This window comes from Oryzias latipes, chromosome 16, assembly GCF_002234675.1.
Source record: "Oryzias latipes chromosome 16, ASM223467v1".
NCBI lineage: Eukaryota > Metazoa > Chordata > Actinopteri > Beloniformes > Adrianichthyidae > Oryzias > Oryzias latipes.
In genome coordinates, this window is record NC_019874.2 from 14,790,227 (window position 1) to 14,813,295 (window position 23,069).

General features: G+C 37.5%; 2 protein-coding genes and 1 non-coding gene across 5 annotated transcripts; 1 reads left to right on the forward strand and 2 right to left on the reverse strand.

Moving 5' to 3' along the window:
* The first annotated feature begins 1,302 nt into the window (after positions 1 to 1,302).
* On the forward strand, positions 1,303 to 4,721 carry LOC101171028 (hyaluronan synthase 1). Of its 2 annotated transcripts, XM_004077795.4 has the most exons (5): positions 1,303 to 1,413; positions 1,909 to 2,604; positions 2,713 to 2,938; positions 3,030 to 3,162; positions 3,245 to 4,717. In XM_004077795.4, exons 2-5 carry the CDS (start codon positions 1,915 to 1,917, stop codon positions 3,918 to 3,920), a joined length of 1,725 nt encoding a protein of 574 aa, XP_004077843.1. In that variant the 5' UTR covers positions 1,303 to 1,413; positions 1,909 to 1,914; the 3' UTR covers positions 3,921 to 4,717. The 2 variants fall into 2 exon arrangements, with proteins under 2 accessions (XP_004077843.1, XP_020565740.1); XM_020710081.2 differs by having other exon boundaries at positions 1,909 to 2,938; positions 3,245 to 4,721.
* Positions 4,722 to 16,571: 11,850 nt separating this feature from the next.
* spaca6 (sperm acrosome associated 6) lies at positions 16,572 to 21,390 on the reverse strand. 2 transcript variants are annotated; one of them, XM_004077796.4, is made up of 9 exons: positions 20,385 to 21,380; positions 20,215 to 20,301; positions 19,978 to 20,049; positions 19,716 to 19,739; positions 19,534 to 19,611; positions 19,009 to 19,112; positions 17,936 to 18,092; positions 16,887 to 17,067; positions 16,572 to 16,771 (listed from the first exon to the last, which is right to left on the reverse strand). In XM_004077796.4, exons 1-9 carry the CDS (start codon positions 20,596 to 20,598, stop codon positions 16,705 to 16,707), a joined length of 984 nt encoding a protein of 327 aa, XP_004077844.1. In that variant the 5' UTR covers positions 20,599 to 21,380; the 3' UTR covers positions 16,572 to 16,704. The 2 variants fall into 2 exon arrangements, with proteins under 2 accessions (XP_004077844.1, XP_020565742.1); XM_020710083.2 differs by lacking the exon at positions 16,572 to 16,771 and having other exon boundaries at positions 16,912 to 17,056; positions 20,385 to 21,390.
* An 890-nt stretch (positions 21,391 to 22,280) lies between these two features.
* On the reverse strand, positions 22,281 to 22,367 carry mir125a (microRNA 125a). Its single transcript, NR_107181.1, has one exon. It is a non-coding gene; the product is annotated as a microRNA 125a (primary transcript).
* Between the last annotated feature and the right edge of the window lie 702 nt (positions 22,368 to 23,069).

Here is a 23,069-nt window from a genome sequence, read left to right on the forward strand (position 1 = left end):
ACAAATAAGCTTTGAGTTTAAACATTTTAAGAGTAGAGAGAGGTTTAACTTTTTTATAGTATTTCACCAACAATAAACAAGTTAAAACTAATAATAAACTATAACTTAGTCTGGGACTGCGGTCAAACCTTCTCCAATTAGATTGCTATTCCTTCATAATATTACTTGGTACTTCATTGAGTACTTTTTTGGAAAATCCACTTAATACAAATTGGTTATTTTGGCTGTGAATAAATCCTGAGCTTCAATTAACATTCACTCGCAGACCTACTTAGTATTTCAAAGAGTGCTACCACAAAAAATATGAAGTTTTTCTACTCTTTGGTTTATGAGAAATATGACATGTGCTGTAACTTTGACAAAAGTTAGCAGATTTAAGCTGTGAATAAATCCTGAAATAAATCCTTCAATTTTATATATTGCCATTCCTTCACAGACCTACACAGTCCTTCATAGAGTACAACCACTAAAGATATGAAAAGGTTCTTGAGAAATCTACATCTAAAATATCATAAAATGTAATACTGACCAAATTCTGCAGATTTTGGCTGTAAAGAAATCCTCAATTTAGTGCATCACCAATTCTGTATAGTACACATTTTTGTAGTACATCTAGTACACCTAGTTACACCTTTATTATATTTTAGATGAGTATTTCTCAAAAACCATAAAGTAAAAAGAAAAATATTTTCAGTGGTAGTACTCTATGATGTACTGAAGGAATGTTAATGTACTAAATTGAAGATCAGGATTTATTCACAGCCAAAATTTTCAAATGTATATCGATGCTTTTAAGATATCTCACAAGTGGATTATTCAAAAACCATAAAGTAAATATATATTTTTTAATTTAATGAAGTATAAAAATCTTTTAATTTGAGGAGCAGGTTTTACTTATAAAGTCCAGATCAGTAAATGAGGTAATTTGTGTTTTTGTAGATCCTTTTATTAGTGAAGATTTCCAAACGTGCACACTCAGTTTTACATAATTATCACCTGTATCAATAACGTGATTACCTTCATCAGGAGTTCTAATAACATTTTTCCTGAAGCTTCAGAGTCTCAGCGTTTTTTTGCTACCGTAAGTATTGTTTGAATCTCGCACTAAAAATCCAGTGAGGGCTGATTTGACCACGAGGGGAAAAAGGCTGTTGGGCAAGTCCTTTTCCTTACAGTAGACACAATTATGGTTGTTTAGTCATCTCCATGGTAAAGGGGAACGCCAATCCTCAGCAGGGACCACCGCCTCGCTCCTGACGTCACATTGAGTCAGCGGGAGCGCGCCTGCTTGATAATTTGCCGGGACGGCGCGAGCGTAGCTTCATTCTTCAGACTGCATACTTCACACCAACTTTAGACAGAAGGAGGACCAGCCGGCGTGGCACGTTCAAAACAGAGGGAAACTGAGTCCAGGTAGGCCTAAGAAATGTCAGGAATTTTTGCAGAATGCCAGCTTTTATAACTGTTGTTAAAAACCATAAATAGGGTTTTTCTGAACTGCTATATGGCAGAGTTGTACTACAAATGAGTACTTCACAAGATGAAAAATGAGTGCAGCTCCATTGTGTTTGTATAAAATTGCATTTTTAATATTTTATTGCATAACTATGAATGCATCTTGCAGCTTACCTTGTCAGTGACATAAAGAATAGGCTACAACTGTTCTAATGCATAATTTTCATAAAGCAGTTCTGCATGTGCCATTTGGTTTTCTACATTTCTTGCATTTTGGTAAAGTTTTAACACCAATGGGTTATAATTAGATTTATAAATCAAGTCCCAAAAAAGAAAATCTAAAAACAGACATTTTTTTGGTCTTTTTTTTATTTCACTTAAAAATAAACATTTCTTAAAAGTATGTATCTTCTTTATTCAAGCTCAAACAAACACCCTGTCTTGTTATTTCAGGAAAATATGGATCCAAAACCCTTGTTATTAAAGCTGGGCTCAATAATCCGTGCCATCCTCACTTTCCTCTTTGCTTTGCTGGTTCTGGGTGTCATGGTGTGGGCCTATGTTGCTGGTTTCCAGTTAGTGACATCCAGCTACGACATCATCTCTTTTGGTTTTTATGGACTCCTCCTCTCACTCCATGTGCTTGTTCAGAGTCTCTTTGCCTTCGTTGAGCACAGGCGAATGAGAGCCCGTACAAAGCCCTGCACTTTCACTAAAACCATCGGTTTCACCATATCTGCTTACCAGGAGGACCCCGTCTATCTCAGAGAGTGTCTCAACTCTGTCAAGGCCCTCAAATATCCACCGGAGCTGCTTCGAATCGTCATGGTGATCGATGGGAACTCTGAGGATGACCAGTACATGATGGATATGTTTAAAGAGGTGTTTGCAGAATACAATCCTGGACTTTATGTGTGGAGAAACAATTATCATTCGTGGGATCCCAGCCAGGTTGAGCAGGATATAGAAATGGCTGCAGTTACAGGAGAGGATGCTGATTACATGATGGCAGATGACTTACAACGATATGAAGTTGAGCACCTTATCCAGACAAAGAGGTGTGTGTGCATCATGCAGAAATGGGGAGGAAAGCGCGAGGTGATGTACACAGCATTTAAAGCTCTCGGCTCATCAGTTGATTATGTGCAGGTATGCATTCCTGTTCACTCTTTCTTTTTTAATTTCCTATCTGGTAAAATCCAGAAGGAGGAGCTTGGGAATACATTTCCAGTGACACTGTCCTTTTTTCCCCCTCAGGTGTGTGACTCTGACACAAAGCTGGACCCGTTAGCTACTGTAGAGCTGTGCAAGGTGCTGGAGAGTAACTCCAGGTATGGTGCAGTGGGGGGCGATGTGATGATCCTCAATATGAAAGACTCCTACATCAGCTTCATGAGCAGTCTCAGGTACTGGATGGCTTTCAACATTGAAAGGGCCTGCCAGTCTTTCTTCAACTGTGTGTCTTGCATCAGTGGTCCTCTGGGTAAAGAATTTTTTTTTTTTTTAATCGGCAATCAAATAAGCAGAAAATTGTCATATTCATGAAAATTTATGATTTTTTCCCCCCCATGAAGGTCTGTATAGGAATGACGTTCTGCAGCAGTTTCTGGAGTCGTGGTATAATCAGAAGTTTCTGGGAACCCACTGCACGTTTGGTGATGACAGACATCTCACAAATCGAATGCTAAGCATGGGCTATGCAACAAAGTATGCCCCCCTTATTCTTACTAATTATGATGATTTCATAGAATGATTTCTTAAAGATTTTTCTGTTTTGTATATCTTTTAGATACACAGCTCAGTCAAGATGCTACACAGAAACGCCTGCTCAGTTTCTGCGCTGGCTCAACCAACAGACTCGCTGGACTAAGTCCTACTTCCGTGAGTGGCTCTACAACGCCATGTGGTGGCACAAGCATCACCTCTGGATGACCTACGAGTCCATTGTTTCAGGTATCTTCCCATTCTTCGTCACGGCGACCATCATCCAGCTGTTCTGGACAGGCACGCTGTGGGACATCCTGTGGATCCTGTGCTGCATTCAGCTGATTGGGCTGGTGAAAGCCACCTATGCCTGCATCCTGCGGCAAAACCCAGTGATGGTGTTTATGTCACTGTACTCAGCTCTGTACATGACCAGTTTGCTGCCTGCCAAGTACTTTGCGATTCTCACAATGACTAAAAGCAGCTGGGGCACCTCAGGCAGGCGCAAAATAGTGGGAAACTACATGCCCCTCCTGCCCCTGTCTGTGTGGGCTGCTATTTTATTGAGCGGATTTGGATACACCATCTATAAAGAGAGTCAGATGGACTGGTTAACTCTAGCAAAGTTACTAGAGACTAAGTTTCTTATCTATGGGTGTGTGGCATATGTATGCTACTGGATAATTATGATGTTTTTGTACTGGGTATTGTTCCGTAAGGTCTGCAAAAAACGCTCTCAAGATTACACATTAAATGTGTAGCTATAATGAGGAAAGATAATTTATTCAGTTGTCCTTAATTCATTTAATTATTCTTTGTGTGTATTTGAAACATTTTATACATATGATAGCTTTTTTTTGGAAAGCTACTTAACAGGCGGAGGTGGATGTTTGCACTTTTATTTTAAACTGTACTGAGGCTTTCACCTCTATTGCACTTTTCAGGTTTCTCTTTCATCAAAAGATGACAGAGGAGATTTATACTGAATTTATTTATAATATCTAAATATGTTCAAACGTGATGTTGAAATGTTTGTTGAAATGTTGTTATTTTTTGAAACATTTTTTAGAACATGAACAGAATTGTTTTCTTTTGTGTTTTTGTGTGGAAAATGAGGCACAATGACATAAGCATCTGTATTATTTAAGTGAACCTACCTTTGACCTTTAGCTGCACTGGATGCTGAGCTGTACTTCTGCTGCAGACTTACTTGAAAATGTAGAAAACTGAACCAAAAGTGCGACAGTGTTAAACACCAATGAGAATACTGGGATGCTGCACATTTCTCATTGAAACCCGGAGTTACATGATGCAACATGGAACAGCGGGATAAACCTAACTATTTTGTTAAATTATTTTTACAACAGATGCTGCATGACTTGTTTTCAAGCGTTTAACTAGACTTTGTGAATGCACTTTTGCGAATATTTGGAGTGTGTCTTGATGTATGTAATGATGGCTGAACGTTTCCTGCAAATGTGAAAACATTTTAAAGAATTTTGTGAAATAAAATATTTTTGTATCACATATTATGCAGTCATTTTTTAAATATTTATTGTTATAGAGCGGGTAAAATACTTGGCTGTGGGCAAGTCCTTGCTATCAGCAGGGGAGGTGCTGTTTAAAGATAGAGCCAGACTTTGAAGGAAGTGGACATACATGTTCACACACATGAATAAATTTACACTTATCCTAACCTTTTAAGCCATTAGCCCCTGCTTTGTCTATGTAACGCAGACCACCAAGTAAATAACCTTTCAGAAAACACAAGTGATCAGGTACAAGGACTGTACTGAAATAAAAAAAAGATTTAAGGACACATTTTGCAAGCAAAGTTTGATTCATTGGAAATAAAGACAAAAAATGAGAGTTACTGTGGATGTGCGCATTTCATAATTTCATAATTGTTCCTTAAGAAATGACATAACAGCACTAGTTTGGTCAACGTATCTGGATGCTTTGTTTTTCATGTTTTGCAGACTGGGGACAAGAAAAAAAAATCAAGATAGTAACAGTCTGAACAGGGATATAAAGTGGTTCAAGCTGCACAATGCATGAGAAGGGCTTTTTATAAATAAAGTTTTAATTAATTTGATGAAAAAATTAAAATCTTAACCCTATACAAAGTCATGTTGTGATTCAATGTTTTTTTTTTTTTTTTTGGGGGGGGGGGGGGGGGGGGGGTAAAAATAAGAATCAAAGCGTATTACTATGTAGTTAAAACACAGTTAGAGCAGTTAGATGGGCTTTAAATAACAGAATAGTTTTACTTTGAATGAACATTTGCTTTTAAATTACCAGTAAGCTCAGACTCAGATAAACCCCATCAAAAACTAATGCTGTGAAAAAAGAGAATTTTAAGGTATGGAAACTAGCAATAGAATTCAATTTTTCAATTTTTATCTATTATTTTATTTTCTTTAAAGCACACCAGATGATGTCTTGTATATTTAACAAAGGCAGTGATCCAATACTAATGAATCCTTCTATGTGTGTAGGACAACAGGGGTGATATGACTTTAGAGAAGCAGCATACAATAAATCCCCTTCAAGTGTCTGACATGGCACCAGAAACACCTCTGACCCTTGCTATATACTGAGCTCAGGCTCTCGGGTGGAGTTGTTATTCAGAGAGCAATAAAAATGAGGAGGGGGTGGTTGGGAGTTTTATATAGCTATTGTTAAACTATTATTTTGTAGTTAGGGAGTGTAGTAACACTAAGACAAACAAATGGTGAAACGTATTTAAAAGTTGCCCGACTCTTTATACTGAAGGATGAAAATGAGTTTGTGGGGTGGTGTACACCTTGTGCTGACCTATGATCATATTGAATGTGTCATTGGTGCCGTCACTAAATGTTATGTCTTTTGTCTTCTAACAGATGTTTTAGTGTTTTTGTGTACATTGGAATGAAGGTTCACATTTCTTTAAGAAACTCTTCTCTCCTTTACTTGTTACCTGTATTAATAGCCTCTATTTGAAATGGTTATCTGTATAGGACACACAACTTTAAACAATGAGTGTGCAACCACTCCAACATGGCCAAGACCAAAGAGCTGTCTAAGGACACCAGGGACAAGATTGTCCACATAAACAAGACTGGAATGAACCATTCAACATGTAAAATCTGGGGTACAAAGGATCTTGAGAACAGTGAGGAAACGGTCTAGAACTACCTGGGGGAACTGGTCAATGACCTGAAGAGACCTGGGACCCCAGTAACAACAGTAACACAAGGAATACACAACATCATCATAGAGTCAAATTATGCAGGGCTCCAAAGGTCCCTCAGCTTAAATCACCACATGTTCAGACCCATTTAAAGTTTGATAAAAAAAATCTGGATGATCCACAAGAAGATTGTAAGAATATCATGTGGCCTAATCAAATTAAAATGGAACTCTTGGTATAAATGCCACTTGCCAATTTTGAAGTTGTAAGAATGCTGAGCTGCATCCAAAGCACACCAAACCCACTGTGAAGCATAGGGGTGGAAGCATCATGCTTTGGTGCAGCTTTTCTCCAAAGGGGGAAGGAAGACTGATCTTTGTGTAGAAAATGATGAATGAGACCACAAGGCCATCTATGGTCAGATTTTGAACTAAAATCTCTTTCCATCAGTGAGAGTACTGATGATGAAACATGGCAGGATCTTCCAGCAGGCCAGTGATCCCAAATGCATTGCTCAGGTAACAAAGGGGTGACCATGTAAAAATCATTTCAAGGTTCTGGAGGGGTCTATCTAGTTTCTGGACCTCAATTCAATAAAGAATCTGTGGAGAGTGTTGAAAGTTGCAGAACAATGACCCCATAACTGTGCAGCTCTTGAGGAAATGTACAAGGAAGAATGGACCAAAACAGCAGTTCCATTGTGTGCAAACCTAGTGAAGACCCACAGGAAACCTTCAGTCTCAGTCATTTCCAACCAGGGCTACATTACAAGTATATAAGAAAATGTTTGCTAAGGACCAAATAATTATTTTCTGGCACCATTATACAGTTGAAGTGTATCTATGATTAACTTTCATTTTTTTATTTAAGTGAGACATCTTATTTGCCAAATATGTGTTGGTCCTCTTTACGTGTCTCTTTCCTATAAGTTTCTGATGATTTCTTTTGTTTCTACAAAAATGAGTGATTTTGATTTTGGCAATCGGTGAGAATTCTTGTTGCAGTCGCAACTAACACATCTGTTTTATCTGATAGCAGATACAGCAGATACTCCAGTAGTTTAATTCTCATTTGCTTTCTTTTTTGCCACTGCTGAAAATAAACCAAGTTATCCAGATTTTCCAGGGATTTTAAGTTAGTCTTCCTCATGTTGTGTCACCACTGCAGTTACTAACATGTCTCTTTTGTCTTTTAACAGATCTTTTGGGATTTTTAAACTTTTGTGGCCCCTAACAGCTTAAACTGCCTTGCTCTGTGCTGATACTACATCAAAAACCCTTCAAAGTTGCCTATGGTGTCCTTAGGCAATCAGTTTACAATTAAAATGATCTGGGCTGAACTGAATTATAACAACACAATCAGGAAAGCTCTGTCTGATTTTATTTTTATTTATTGCTTTTTGTGTGCAACTTCGATACAACTTTAGTTGTGAACTTCTTATAAAAATTGAAGTGGAAATTCATCTGAATAAGAGTGAATAAAATGTAATTAAAAAAATGTGACAAAGCTTGCATTTGTATTTGAGGGTGCATTTTTTTATTGAAGAAACATAGCCAACTTTTACTGACTCTTGTCTTAAAACAATTTGGTGATGTTTGGGTCTCTTTTTTATTTGAAACATTGTGTTCTCATTGGTATGTCTATTATCTAAATGAAATGTGAAGGTCACAAGTAAATATCATTCAATACATTACTTGGGTGTTCAAAATGTTGAGTAGAAGTGCACATAGTTAGTTTCAGGAACTCAATCTGCGGGACTGAGCCTTTCAGCTTCATGTACTATGTTGGTCTTTTATCCCTAATTTTAATTTTACCTTTGAACTCCAACCACGAAGATTGGTGGTCAGCATCCCTAAAAGCCAGGATGTTCTGTCAAGCATGTTGCGCATGGTCTGAGGTTCAGATGTTTGGACCATATCTCAATCTCCCTGCAGCCGAAGCTCTCATCTGCCAAAGACATGAACTAAAAAAAAACGTTTTCTTCTCTTGTTTCATCTTTATCTCTGATCCTCTCTCCCACATCACGCTATGATGTTAGCTTTTACGTGAAAAGCATCTTAATTAAGAACTGCCAGTAACACTTGCGCATCTATTTAATTAATTCTCATTTATCAGCACTGTGCCAGCATTGAGCCTAGTTATGTCTCAAAATAAAGATGGTAAAAAAGATTATACTGTCCTGTGGCTATGATATTAGCTATTAACAAGCTCCTGTTCTTCTGCAGTTTGCCTTTTCAAAGTTTCAACTACTCTCCTCCCACTATTTGTTGGTGTAGTTGCTGTAGTGCCCTGCATACCTATCCTCATCTGACCCCAATTCATTCATCATAATTTTTGCAGTTACAGCTCATATTTTGTTGATTTAGAATAAACTTTAACATAATCAAACTCCCATTTTTTTCAGATAGGAAGTTAGTATTTTAAGACATAAAAGAAGATTAATTCAGTTTTGGCTTCAATTGTAAATTGTGTTTTGCTGAGGCCGATTATTGTCTAAATCAAAAACCAGCGCTGGGTCACGTCCATCCATCCATTTTCTTAACCTGCTGTATCTCTTCTGGGGTCACGGGGCTGCAGGGGTTTGTCTCGGCTTCTGTTGGGGGAAGGCAGGGCCACACCTTAGAAAGGTCACCAGTCTGTTACAGGGTCACACAACCAAAAACATTCACACCAAGGGACAATTTAGAGTCACCAATGAACCCATGAAGCTTGTTTTTGGTCTATGGGAGGAAGCCGGAGTTCTCGGAAAAAACCTGCGCACGCTCGAAGAAAACGTCCAAACTCCCCAAAAAGGGTCTGTGCTGGGATTTGAAGCAGGGCGAAAGTGTTAACCGCTACTTAACTGTGCAGCCTAGACCACACTGATTGCTTTTTTAAGTTTTACACCACTTTGGTTGCTTTTTTGGTTGAAAATGAAAATATTGACAACTGTGCAAGCAATGGGAAGTGCTGGACCCCCCCCCCCCCCCCCCAAAAAAAAAAAAAAAACATGCTGAAGCTCTAGCAGCAAAGGCTGTGAAGCAAACTCTAGTTTACAGCTAGACTCTAAAGCAGCCAGCCACTTTCACCTTAACACAGGGAAAAAAAGGCGTATTAATCTTCTTTAAACTAGTTTTAGCTACTTTTTTTTGTCCTGAAAAATTTCAGTATTGCACAATCTGATATGAATCACTTTAAATGTAAGGCGTCTTATGACGTTCTTCAGGGTGACGTCCCACCCTATTGCGCTGCTGGACTGTTGGTCTTTCTAATAATCAACACAATAGTCAATCCGCGGATGTTGACTTTTGAGCTCACACATGGTGACTAAAAGACCACCAGGACACACTTCAGACGATTCTGCCAGACAGTGACGTTAACACGGAATAAAGAAAACTAATTGACCAGAGGCATTTTTTTTACTCATATCAAACTCTTGCTTAACTTTCTTAAGATTTAATGGTACAAACCAGATTTCACAGTTATTATGTGTTTTTTCTCCAAAGCAACCACCAAATATTAAAGGTCAAAGAATGTAAGAAATCATTTTAGTAAGACCCCTAATGACTAAGAGAAATGAGGAGAAAATGGAAGAAGATCAGTCCCTACCAACTGTATGACAAAGCAAGGCATCACTTCCCCTTCTTCTGCTTTCAATTAACTTGTCCTCCCCCACCCTGTCTGGGCTTCCCTGCTGACCTCAACGAACATGTTGGGAAGCACGTTTGGTCTCTTGGAGATGGCAAGCCGAAGTGTTGCGTAATCCTACAAGCTGCATCAGCCCTACTCCCGATGAGCTGTTGAGTTGGTCTAACAGAAAAAGGTCCCCCCCCCCCCCACACCCCACCCTGGTTGCCCACAAAAGAATGAATCTCGTCCTCTCTGTCATTGACGTCATTATCTGTTCTGATATTGCAAACAGCTCAAATGATGTGGTCCGAATAAAGAACAAATATAACAAAATGTTTCAATTGTGCAATAGATAATTACTACTCACTATAGAACATTTAAATTCAATCCTAAACCATGACAGAGTCCAAAGTAACTAGGAAAGGATTGGAGAAGAAAAATAAATGACCTAACATTTAGAGTGCAACTGGAAAAACTCAAACTTTAAAAAAAATATTTTTCCGTTTTAGGTTGTACTTTTGTCGACATGAAATACCCTCCATTTATAAACATCTGTGTCAGTTTTCAGGATGAACACTGCAAAAGGATTTTAATTACTGGAAACTACGCAACACACATTGTCTGGGAAAAGATACCAGTAAAAGACCACAACATTTTCCAGACTTTTTTTCTTTTTTGGGAGGTGGAAGGCCAGCCTCTAATTTAAAAAAAAAAAAAAGACAGTTTATAACGCTTTGGTTACACTTAAAGAAACAAAAACAGATAATGTTTTCTTCACTTTAATAGTTTGGTAAAACTTTATTAAATATTTTGGGGATTTTTATTTATGTTAAATATTAAGGACCTTTTACTTGTTTATTTGTTTCATTCTTTCAAAAAGGTAGTGTTTCCACTTAAAGTTGGCTTTGGACTGATTTAGGTTACGAGTTGCAGAAAGTATGACCAACAGTTGCAAAAACGAATTTGTTGGGGGTTCCTCTAAAATTCCAAAAATTGTAAAAAGCATACCCCGTACAGTATTATAGTCTCTGGACGTTTTCTTCACCCAACCTGGCTGCATTTGGTGCTCCTTTGAAGTAGTGTTAAGCTAAAATAGCACTGAGGTACACCACAGGAAAGCGTAGGGGTAATCTTTGTTTAAAAAAAGTCACAATCACATTTTTGAGAAGGGATTTGCAAAATCACTGAATGTTTTTGATTTTTTTCTTTTATTTAAATTAATAGAGGTCATGCTTATCACACTCCTTTGATTCTTTTTTGTTTCATTTTTCTGAGAAGAGTAATTTGAAAATAACATGATTGACAGTAACAAAAAATCTATATTTTCTTCTGAAAAATAAAACATCCAATCAAGGCAAAGTTGAGGAATATTGTATGTTTAACAGACTCAACAAGTTTTAAAGAGTGCAACTTTGAAATCAACAAAAAACTAGAAAATATGTTTTTTTATTGCTACATATAGAATTTGTATGCAAAACGAAACAGATTTTTTCATGACAAATGACAGTAAACTTCATGTTTTTATACAAACGAGACAAAAGAGCAAAGTAACAACTTATATGTAGCTTTCTGCAAAGTATGGAAATGATTTATGGTTCTTTCAACCCTGTAGAATTTATCTGAAATGGAAGATATTGACAATGCTGTTTTTGGTCACCCCTCCCAGTGACTTGATACACAACTGGGGTGAAAGTTAGAAGCACATCTGAGGGTTGTGTGTGTGACTCACTGTTGAACAAAAAATGACTAGTAAAGTCTGTGAAATAAAGAAAAAGGAGGTACTATATCCCACTCATGCAAGTTTCCTGTTGTTTATCTTGTTGAAATCCATCACTTGTTGCTAAGACAACTGAGGTTTGAGTCATGTTTGGCTATATTTAGCTGTGTCATGGTAGCTTTATAAGGGCTGTGGATCGGATTCTGCTCACATCCTAAAAGAACTGCTTTCTATAAGGCTGGAACAGGGAAAAGGAGCAAGTTCCAATCTTTCTTTGCTTAAACTGTTCAAAGAAAAAACACTTCTTCAAAAAAATACATTTTGAAAGCTAAACCAAAAGAATACTTACTGATGTTTTTGAATACTAATTAATTTAAGTCAAAAAAGGTTGTTCAAACACAGTTTTATTTATTACATTATTCATTCTTCTTAACCCTGTTTTTCATGAAAAAAAGGTTAATTTATTTCACTTGACCTATCTCTTATTTAAGATATAGCCTAGAAGACAGAGAGTTTAGAGGACTAGAAAGGGGGAAAACATGCCAACATATTCAAAAATGTTCAGTTCTATTCTACCTATGAATATAGGTTACTCTGCCTTAAAGATAGAATCAGTGAAGATGTTTACTTTGAAATTCTTTATTGGTGAATCCCTTCTTCTGAAGTTCTCATCAAACTTTTGGCAATAAAGGTTATAATTTCAATACAACTATAATAAGCAATAAAACAAAATAAATATTGTTTTACACAATAGTTTGAAATGTATTACCATATTTCATTTATGTTCATAACCCATAATATTAGTATAACAGAAAAATACTAGAATTATGTTTGTGGTATATTCCACATAATTTTATTTTTAAGGATGAATGCGTTTGGGTTCTTATGGGTTAATTAACATCTTGTTGAAAATCTACTTTGTGTTTAAACTTCTGTATACATTATTTGTTTAATCAAAAAATAGTTAGTTGGTTAGTTAGTTGTTGATTTAGAAAAGAGGATCACCATTAAAAGTAAAATGTTGTCTATTTTGTCTGAAATGTTTTGCCCTAAATTTCAGGTAAAACATTTTGCAGTTTCTTTGGTTGTCATGAGCAACAAAACATATAGTATTTTTGCATAATTATTTTTTACTAAAAGTTTGGACTTTACGTTAAAAAAAACTTCATTCCCAATAAATCATTTTCACAGTTCCTTTTAGTTGGTTCAATGTGTAATAATTTGTAAAATTTATGTAAAAAAATTTAAGTAAAAGTAAATTTGACCAACTTTTGCATATACTGTCAACCAAAAGTTCCTTAATTATGTTTTTTCTTATACAGGGAAAACATCTGTATAAAACACTCAAATACTCAAACACTTTGCCATAAAATTTTGCCCTTTTTTCATTAGATATTCAACACAAACACTTTTCCATACACCAAATGAAAGAAACCATAATAATAAACTCAGTTTGCAACAAACAACCAAAAAAAAAGAAAAGAAAAAGGAAAAAAAAATCCATAAAATGTGATTAAAAAATGACAAGGCGGCTCCTAATAAGAAAACCGGCTTAGATAGGAAATAAGACATGACAACAAGGCCACAGAGGCTCATGTTAATTCTCTGTTAATATCATGATCTGATCATGATATAACAATTTCTAAAATGGGATTTTATGTCTGCTAAACAGCCTTTTTGCTGTTGCAGTTGTGAGCTTTAATGTCCTCTCCCTGTAACCAAGGTGCTGGCAGTCAGACTGAAGGACAGATATATGGGTGTTTTGTGTTTCAAATTCACATTTAAACTGACTTTGATGAGAAAAGTACTTACCGGTACAAAACAAACAAAAAACCTTTCTGGAAAAAAAAGAGTATCTCTTGGATGCCCAGTCCCAGTTGGATTTCTGGAAACATCTATTTGGAAGTTTGAGGGAAAGTTGTGCAGAAGTTGAATCTGAACGAGTAGCAAAAATGCAAATCTTTATTTTGTTTTGACTTGTTCTTCACTTGTTTTGTTTAAAAAAAATCCCATGTGAAGAATTTTACTTCCCAGAAATGTCCCCCCTCCCTAAAACCCTTAAAGTTAAAAAAATGCGGATGACAATTCTTTATTTCTAAAGAAGTAAAGCCATTGTATTTTTAACAATGGCGCATGTGGTTTCCAAAGAAAAGGCATGTAGTTATTTTACGTTGATTTGAAGAACATACTGTGCCAGGTTTCCTGACATCTCCACCTGGAACCAACCCCTGCAGTAACAGTGTGCTGGCCTGCAGTAATGAGAACGGGAAGTTCAACTAAAGTATGTATCTACTACTCTGTGGCAGAGAGCTTGTTTTCTGCACAGCCTTTTGCAGGTCACTCACTCACTACAACTCCTTCTGCATGTAAGTCTAAAGCTTGAAGCAAGCTTAAACTTTTCTACTTGTGTCCTAACCCTCACTACTTTCTATCTGACTAATCATTTGATGGTCAAAGAGGCCTCCAGTCATGATGCATGTGATTTAGAAAAGGAGAAATAATGTTGTAACATTTTATGCAATGTGGGCCATCCCAGAGTTTCAAGAAATGTGCATGATTTAACTTTCCATTTTCTTTATTGTGGCAGCTTTAAATTATGGAATGTGGTGGTTATTGTTCTTGGAGCACATAAGCATTTATTTTTGAAAAATTGCTAAGTGTTGATGACAACCTGTTAGTTTTGGAAACCCTTTCTGCAAATGCAGTGTATGAATTTTGGCGTACGCAGGACCAACCTGGATTTTATTATTAAAATCAGGGGGCTATGAAAGGGTTTAAAGCTCTGCATAGCGTTCCTTCATCATTTTCTGTTCACTGGCAGTCAGCCAAGCACTAGTGTGTTATTTTTGAATGTAAACACTTCACTTGGAGCCTCACTATGAAGGATTTTTGTCTAACATTAAACTCTTAAAAAAAAAGGTTAATATGACCTGCAATCAAATAATTTGCTTTAGTCTAAACTTCAGCTGCAACACTTATGAAACCTTAATTTCTGTTAGCTTTGTTGAGAATATTCTAGTGATGAGAAATCTGTGGTCTGACAGAATTTCTGGTTAGTGTAAACATGCAACAAATAACCTAAACAGACTGAGATTCCCTTTTCTTTTTTAAGGAAAAATTCTCAATTAAATCTATAATAAATCATTTCTTCCTTTAAAATATAGCAAAACTAACATCCTTTTGTTTCATGCTGACCTGTGTGTAAAATCTTTTGCATAATGCTTAACAACTTATGGTCCCTTCCTGACTGCCAAAGCAACAAACTCTGACATCATACAGATTTGGGCGAGGTATTTATCTTTGCCATAAACATCTGCAGACTAACATCTTTGGTAAAAGTCTGTTTTGCAATCAAAGTAGCTCCCTGCCATGTCATCATACCCAACTTTGTATATGGTAATGTTATGTTTAGTAACCACTCCTTTCTAGGCAACAATATGTGAGAAAAATGCTTCTATTACAAAAAACTGATGATTTCTGGAGACTTCAATTATCTAAATGTTGCTGCCTCCTAGTGGTCACAAAAGGACTTCAATGATTGAACTGACTGCCCCACCAGAAAATACATTTTTTGTACATATTTTTGTATTGCTTCTTGCTCAAATATAAAGGATACTTTATTTCAAATAAGGCAGTAATTGATTTTAATGTCCACAATATCTAATCTAGTGAGTAACAGTGCAATTCCTGCCACATTGAGTCACTTTTATCTCTTTTTTTTCCCATTTCTGCATGGTTTTGCCTCCCTTAAGTGACTGATATGGACTATCAGGTCTTTCCATGATGACAGCTCCAAACTGCCACCTTAACATTTAATATATGATCCACCCTGCCTGCACAAAGGGGTTTGGGTTAGCTTTTAAACATTGCTTCATCTCTACCAGATAAGACTTTGTAGAATCACCCATTAAGTTCCCCAGATGTTATTTCTGACATGTTAAATCTATTCCAGTTAAGCAAAAAATGTCTGTTAAAAACCACTGAGAATCACAGAAAAGAACAATGACACCTTGCATTTTTATGGTCTTAAACTTTAGACGTTAACAGTAAATCTCAGACAGGCGGTGCATTTTTTTTCTTCCTTATCGTTGTGGTAAATATCACTTTGTGTAGCATGTGAGGTTAAGACAAAATCTTAAAAATAAAACAACTAAAACAAAGAAAAATTCAAACACCTTTTGACAAAAATGAACAGACTATATGGAATAAGCTCAGACATATTCACTACGACATTCCAGTTGCTTCTTATCTATTATTAGTTATTTATTTCTTAACATAGATTTCGTTTTTATTAGTTGACAATTTATAATAAAAGCCCAATGCCAATAGACATACTATTAAAACAAAACAAAAAAATTTAAATAATGCTTAGAAAATAAAATGAACACGTTAGTTATTGAAAATTCTGGGAAATGTTTCTGTAAGAAGAAAAATTGATTGGTTTTAAGTCTAGAACTCAGATGCTTTACATTTATCATCTCATTTAATATGATAATAATTTTAACAGCAAAGGTTAAAAAAATATATTTTTTAGTGTGTTTGTAAAGTGTGTTTGTGAATGAATGAATTGAATTCGCAGTGCAATTTAACATAAAAAGTACAAACTTCACATGAGATTATATTGAGTTGGACATTAAAGTTGGGTGGGCAGCACGGTGGCGCAGTGGGTAGTGCTTTAGCCTTACAGTGAAAAAGGCCTTGGTTGAAATTCTGACCTGTCCAGGTTGTACCCCGCCTTTGTCCAACAGTAGCCGGGAGAGCTTCTGGCAGCCCTGTGACCCCGAAAGGGATTTAGCAGGTTAAGAAAATGAATGGATGGTATTAAAGTTGAATATCAAAATAAATGGTAAAACTTTTTTGCTTAAATATGTGCTTATAGGTGTAATGTAGACAAGCTACAAGAATATGGACAAATCACAGCAGTCTTGATGCATTTACTGGTGTGTATGCTGTCCTCCAGTGGTGAAAGGGAGTTATTCGCCGGTTTTCTGTAAAAACTCTGGCCCAGTGCTGGATGGGATCCCTTTAATGCACTGGACTGCATGCATCACAACACCTCCTCTTCGTTTGAGATCGGAATCTCTTTTTCTGGCACGGACAACCAAAAAAAAGCCCTGAAAACAGTCAAAGAAAAATTCTGAAACATAAAGAAGGCCTATCATGTATTCATGGGGCAGCTGTGCTATGCTGCTAATGTCTTAAACGGTGCAAATAATAGCTGTGTTTTACCCCAGAGACAGGAACAGTAGCAGCAATGAACAGGTTAAACAGGCGGTGAGAAGAAATGAGAGACGGGGGAGGAAGGAGTCTGGAGAACCTTCAGGCGCAGGGCCTAACTGCCCTCCTGGGAGCAGAGACAGGTCAAATATCTCCTGCAGCTCTGTGTGGCCCACCACAGCCTGGGGGGTCACTGACAGTCAAAACAACATGAGGAGGGAAAAAAAGAGGTTTGAATGTAATGATGAAAGTATTTGATCTATTCTATATTCTAATCAAATTCCAATTTTCCATAGCAATAAATTTGTTAATTTGACTATATCTTGATTGTATTTAAAGATTTCCATTTGCAATTTTAAGGTATGACACTTTGGATGCAACAAGAATATGACACTTTTTTATGGAAAATACAACAAGCTTTGGGAAAATCTGAACCTGTACTCATACTTACTGATGCTAATCAAAAAACTGACCTAAAGCGTTGCAGCAGGCCCTTCTTCTCTGCTAATTGTCTGAATATACCATATAAACCAATATTAAAAAGACATTTTTCACTCTCGGTTTAGTGGGAATGTTCAAAATAAAAATTTTAAGTCGTGATTTTCTATCACCAATCAACAGAGAAACTAGTTTATCAAAGGTATGAGTTTGTCATTAATTTCTGTAAATAAAATTGAATTCATCAGACATAGCTGTGTAAGTGTTTTTGATTAAAATGTTATGTTTTGGTTTGCTCCTGTATTTTATTAGCCAGGAAGTGTATTCATTTTGTTGAACTCTATAATTAATTGTGACTGCTGTCATTGTTTAGAAAAAAACATAAAAAAATGTATTGTTTTTACTTTCATTGAATTATAAAATAACAACAATCTCAATGTTTCAGATAAACTGTTGATATTTGGATGAGTTTTCTATTGTTTTTATCGACGTTCTAATTTTATCCACCAGACCACATTTTTATCAGCCTGACAACATTTTTGACCTGTGGCTCAAAATAACCTGCAGTGAACATTAAGGCTCTTAGTTTTACTGTATATTCCTCTGTGTGCATATCAGGTTACCTTTGATGTAGAAGTACAGTCTAACGATGGAGAAGCGGCCGCTGTAGATCTCACACTGGTAAGTGCCCTGATGCTGGAAGCTGGTTGAGGGGATGGAGTAGAGCCTGTCCACTCCTGTGGTCACCTCTTTAAACTCCTCCAGCTGCTGGGTTTTAACCTGATGGAACAATTACCGACTGTTTTTGCATACTGTAAACTGGAATTTATGTGACTACGTTTTAGAATAATTAAAACAACAACAAAAATTTGGAACTGTGTGTTTCATTGAATCTCTTGCTCTTGGGACTGAGAAGACCTGGACAACCACTTAGATAATAATTTGAAAATGTATAAATCATAATAAACAGAAATCATCTGAAATGTGGAAAAGGCTTCTTAAGCAGCAGTGAGGCCCCGTTTTCTAAATCCTTTCCTGCCAATTCATTCACCTGATCCAGTATGCAATGGTTACAAAGAAAAGCATGGTTTGGAAGTAGGCTGGAATTTGGCAACCATAGACACAAAGTATTATTACCCAGATTCTACTTTGTTTTGCATTAAAGATCCACTATGATTTGGGAAAAGATATTTTTGGTGTTTTTAACAGGTTCTTAGGGCGTTTTTCTCATGATGGATGACATATACAAAGAAAATTAAGATCAAAATTGCATTTCTGAGTGTTTCTTTATTCAAATTGTAATGAATCAGGAGAAGACAAAAAAATGCCTTTGGAAAAAGCTTGTCGGTGTGACGTTGAAGTTGCTATGGCAAAGCTTCGCTCCATTGTGATGCATGCACTTGCAGACAAATACTGTAGATCCATGTACGTCTCCTCAAAACTCCTCAAAACTTTACAGATGGACAGCTCCGATATTGCTTGCCATTTTTGTTAGTGATGTTAGGTTGAGGTAAGGTTGAGAGCATGTAACCAGATGGATGAGGGGAAGTGTGGTCTCTTTTCACTGGTCTCTCATCTTTAAAACTCTTTTTATGGCCACTCTGTGTAACATTGGGGTCCTTTTATACAGATCTTGACATTAAGCCAGTCAAAGAGTGTTGGAAAATTATAAATCAAAAAATCCTCTCCTGCTTACCTCCTCTGCAAAACTCCAGATCACCTCAATATCGGCTGGCAGGTCAAACGGCACATCGCACCACAGCCGGCTCCTGCTGTTCTCTGTTACTTCAATTTCTTCCACTGAAATATACATATAGCCACCCACATATAGACAGAGACAGAGCTAGAACAGTTAACATTCACTTGGGTGGTGGGGACCTCTCACAGTCTGAACTCTCCTTAATAATTATACTTGAGCCTAGTCTCTGAGGAGTGGAGTAAAAGTGATGATATGCTAAACATTAGCTGCGCTTTTCAGGGGTGATACAAATACCACTGTGAGTGGGAGTGAGCTGCAACCTCACATATAGAAGCCAAGGACTTAAAGAACACCTCAAGGGGCTCCACGCAGGAGATCCAATATGAGGAAATAAAACCTTTCCACTGTTTTTTTTTAATCCTGACTTCTGCTAAGAACATTTCAGGGATCAAATCCAGAGCACCAGGAGAGTATAGTAACACAAGGCCATGTCGAGTCATGTTTTCTTCCTCTGAAACCCACCTGGACAGTCGAGAGGGAACTCACAGGAGTCATAGGAGCAGGTCATGCAGTTGTACACGGCACCTGCACTCTGATAACCTGATGAAAGCATCAAACAGATGTGACAACCCTAATTAGGAACCATTTTTCAAAATATTCTAAGAGAGTATTTTGTGGCAAAAAAGCTGAATGAAAACACTAACCGCACGGAGGGAAACACCCAGAGGCTGTGAAAAAGAAAGAAACACTTCATTTTCCTCAGATGACTCGATTTAGTGCCAAACCAAAAGTAAGAGTCAGTTCAACCTGACCTCTTCCTTTATTCTTCACACAATCTGAAAGGCTGTAATAAGGTGCCTCGCTTATTACACAGAGAGGAGACAGATCAGAGGGATCGGTAATGGACCAATATAGGCCTTACTTTAGATGAAAAGATGAAGGAAAGGAGAAGAGACTGTGTCTCACCTCTAGGCAGTTTGGAGGCAGCTGCGATGAAATTGTCTGCTGCTGTCTGAAACCTTTGCTCGTACACTTTCTCTGATAGAAGGGAAAGGAGGAGGAAGAAAGAAATATTTGGCTCAATGTATCCTGGTAAAATGTAAGCTTTGGGGCATCATTTCTAAAATCTTTCTGTTTTTAACCTTGAAGCTGTAGGCTTGTAATAATGCTAAAAGAAGCAAAAAGAAAGCTGTTTTTAGTTACCACTGTTCAGTTTCTGATCAAACTCTTGCACCATGGGCATAATCTCCGCAAGTAGAATCTCTTTCAGCTTCTTGTCGAAGCCTTCACCTGGGAGATGGACACATGTGACCACTTTGTGGATCTTGTATTACTCAAAATGAATAGGTTAAAGACCTTTTTTTCCCCCTTACCTACTCTGGCAGCCTCTATCATCTTCTCATTGTTATTAAAAATGCGCTCCACTTTCCTGAAACACTCATCAATGTTCTTAGCGCTGGACTGAATTAAAACGTGACCCCAGCACAGGCGAAGAAAGTCCTGCACATCCACAAAGCACTGGAAGCAGCTCTGACAGGGCCAGAACAGCAGAGCCACACAAAAAAACCTGAAAACAAATGAGTCCATTTTTCAAACTGGTCAGACAGTGAATTTCATTTAAAAATGTGTTGCTATTCAATATCTGGTTTCTAAGAAACGACAAGTGTGAAAATTCCAACTGTTTCTGTTGCTACATGATGGCTCTGGATTAAAATTTTCTAAAGGATAAGAAGCATTATTTAAGTATTCTGCGTTCTCAGCCTGCCTCGGTACAAATGGAGAGGCTTCCTTCTACACCTCCTTCCATTCTATTGTCTCGAGTCCCCATTTCCTGCCGCCTCAATGCAGCAGTTTTGCTGCAGAGCTCAGAGAAGGAGCGAGCCAAGGAGGGAGGTGGCGGTAGCAGGGAGAAGAGGGGCAGATGAAGAGGGAGTCAAACGCTTATATATTTATTTGCAAGAGTGGATACAGCGAGAGGAGAGCTGGTACGAAAGCTCAAGAGAAATTTACAGCAATAAATAAATGGCAGGTGGTGTGGGGACGGCACGCAGACTCAGAGGCAAACAGATAAATAAAGGGAAAAAAGGGACTATACAGTGAACCGCATACATAGAGGTACAGAGAAAGCGCCCGCTGTTGATGATAAAGTTTATGCCATATCTTTCTAACAAAGCAGACCTCGATGTAGGACAGAAACTGAGACAAAGAAAGAGGAAACGGCGTAAGGAAAAAGAGCCAGAGAGAGGACACACACAAGTGACAGACAGGGGGAGGCAATGGAAGAGCACAACTACAAATCAACTCGACTGCCTCATCACATCCTGTATCCTCCACTTGTCTCCCATCCTCATCCTTCCAAGTCTGCCACGCACACCCCACCCCTACCACCCTCCCCCTGGTCCCTCGCTCCTGGTGCATCTCCATGGCAACCAGACAGGGTGCCTAATACATGAACTTAATATATTTCCAGTGGCAGGGTGAGCGGGGTACTAATGCATTCATCTGTCTCCACACAGACAGGCCAATCAATATCAGGCACAAGAGTGTGCTCCAGGACTGCCAAAGTCTGATAGCTAGTCAGATGGTGGGTTGCAGAAAATCCCAAGCAAGCATGTGTGTGTAAGCTGGTGTGTGAGGAGGACATATGTGTGTGTGTGTGTCTATGGTTTTTTTCTTTACAACAGGCTGAGTTTGATGACAAGGACACATTGATAAATCTCCCAGCGTGCACAGAATTTTTATTTCAGTCAAATCTTTATGAAATCAACACATTTTTTAATGAAAGCAGAAAACAGAAAAGATGAGGTTTTCAGGATGTGAAGGAAAGACATCTAAGATGTTGACCAAAGTATTTTTATTTCATCATACACACATATGACACACTAATTTTGCACCTAGTTTTTTTTCAAAGTAGATAAGTGCATTAAAAAAAGATGATTTAAGAAGTCCAAGTGTGCAAATGGGTGGATGGTTTTTAGTGAAGATAAATAGTACGGGGTCACAACCCTTGGCTGCCTTCCTATTGGCCCCCATTAGAGGCTATAACACAAAGCCAGCCAAAAGGGTCGGCCCCCTGATAGAGGGTAGTGCAGGAGAACCGGTCATCATCTTCTGGCCTTAATAAATCTCAAAATACCGGATACTTACGTTCCACGGTGAGTAATCGGCCTTTTAGAGAAACAACACACAAGTGACTCATTTGAAAGAATGATGCTTTATTGTGGTAAATATTCCAACAGAACTCTCCTTTGTTTTGAAAAATGTTGACACTGAATGCAGCCCTGTTCCCGAGGACCTCACCTGTGACCTGCTTTGACTTCACAGGTTAAGGGTCTCAGGGACAGAGGGGCATACGGGAGAAGTTACAAACACGGAGAAGGTTAACAGCAAACGGACATACTGGACTCCAAAACCCAGCATCAAGATGAAACGTATCAACAGAGAGACCTGCAGAGCTGCAGCACCGAGACAAAGACATGACCTTATCTGACATTTGGATTCTGCAGCACCAATCAGTCTCTCGGCTTGCCGCAGAACTGGTCGACTTCATTAAAGCTTTTTATGCGGCCCAAATATGACACTTTGTTAATGAAGAAATCACAGAAAAAGAACATGTTTTTCACCAAGGACATAAACAGCAGGAACAATACGGAGAAGGATATCGAATGTAAAGGAAGTCATCTAGATGGAAAAAGGGCCTTTTCAGCTCTTTGTGTCAAACATGTTTAATGTCTTTTTATTCATTCAGCTAAATAAATAAAAAATATCTTATCCATCTGAAAACTGAAGGAAAGAAAAAAGATTTTAAAAAAAAACTAATTTATGTACAGCTTAACAAACAGCTGTCTCACCCTCCCACATTATATACTGGGAAAACTCAGTATGATTATCTTTACCTCTGCAGCAATGTATTATATATTTCTTGTAAATATATTGAATGGCATTTTTTTATTATCAGGAATTATGACAACTAGTACCTCAAAAGGCATTGCAGCCCAAATACATTAAAGAAAAATGCAATTTCATTCATCAAGTGAGAAACACTTAATAACACATTA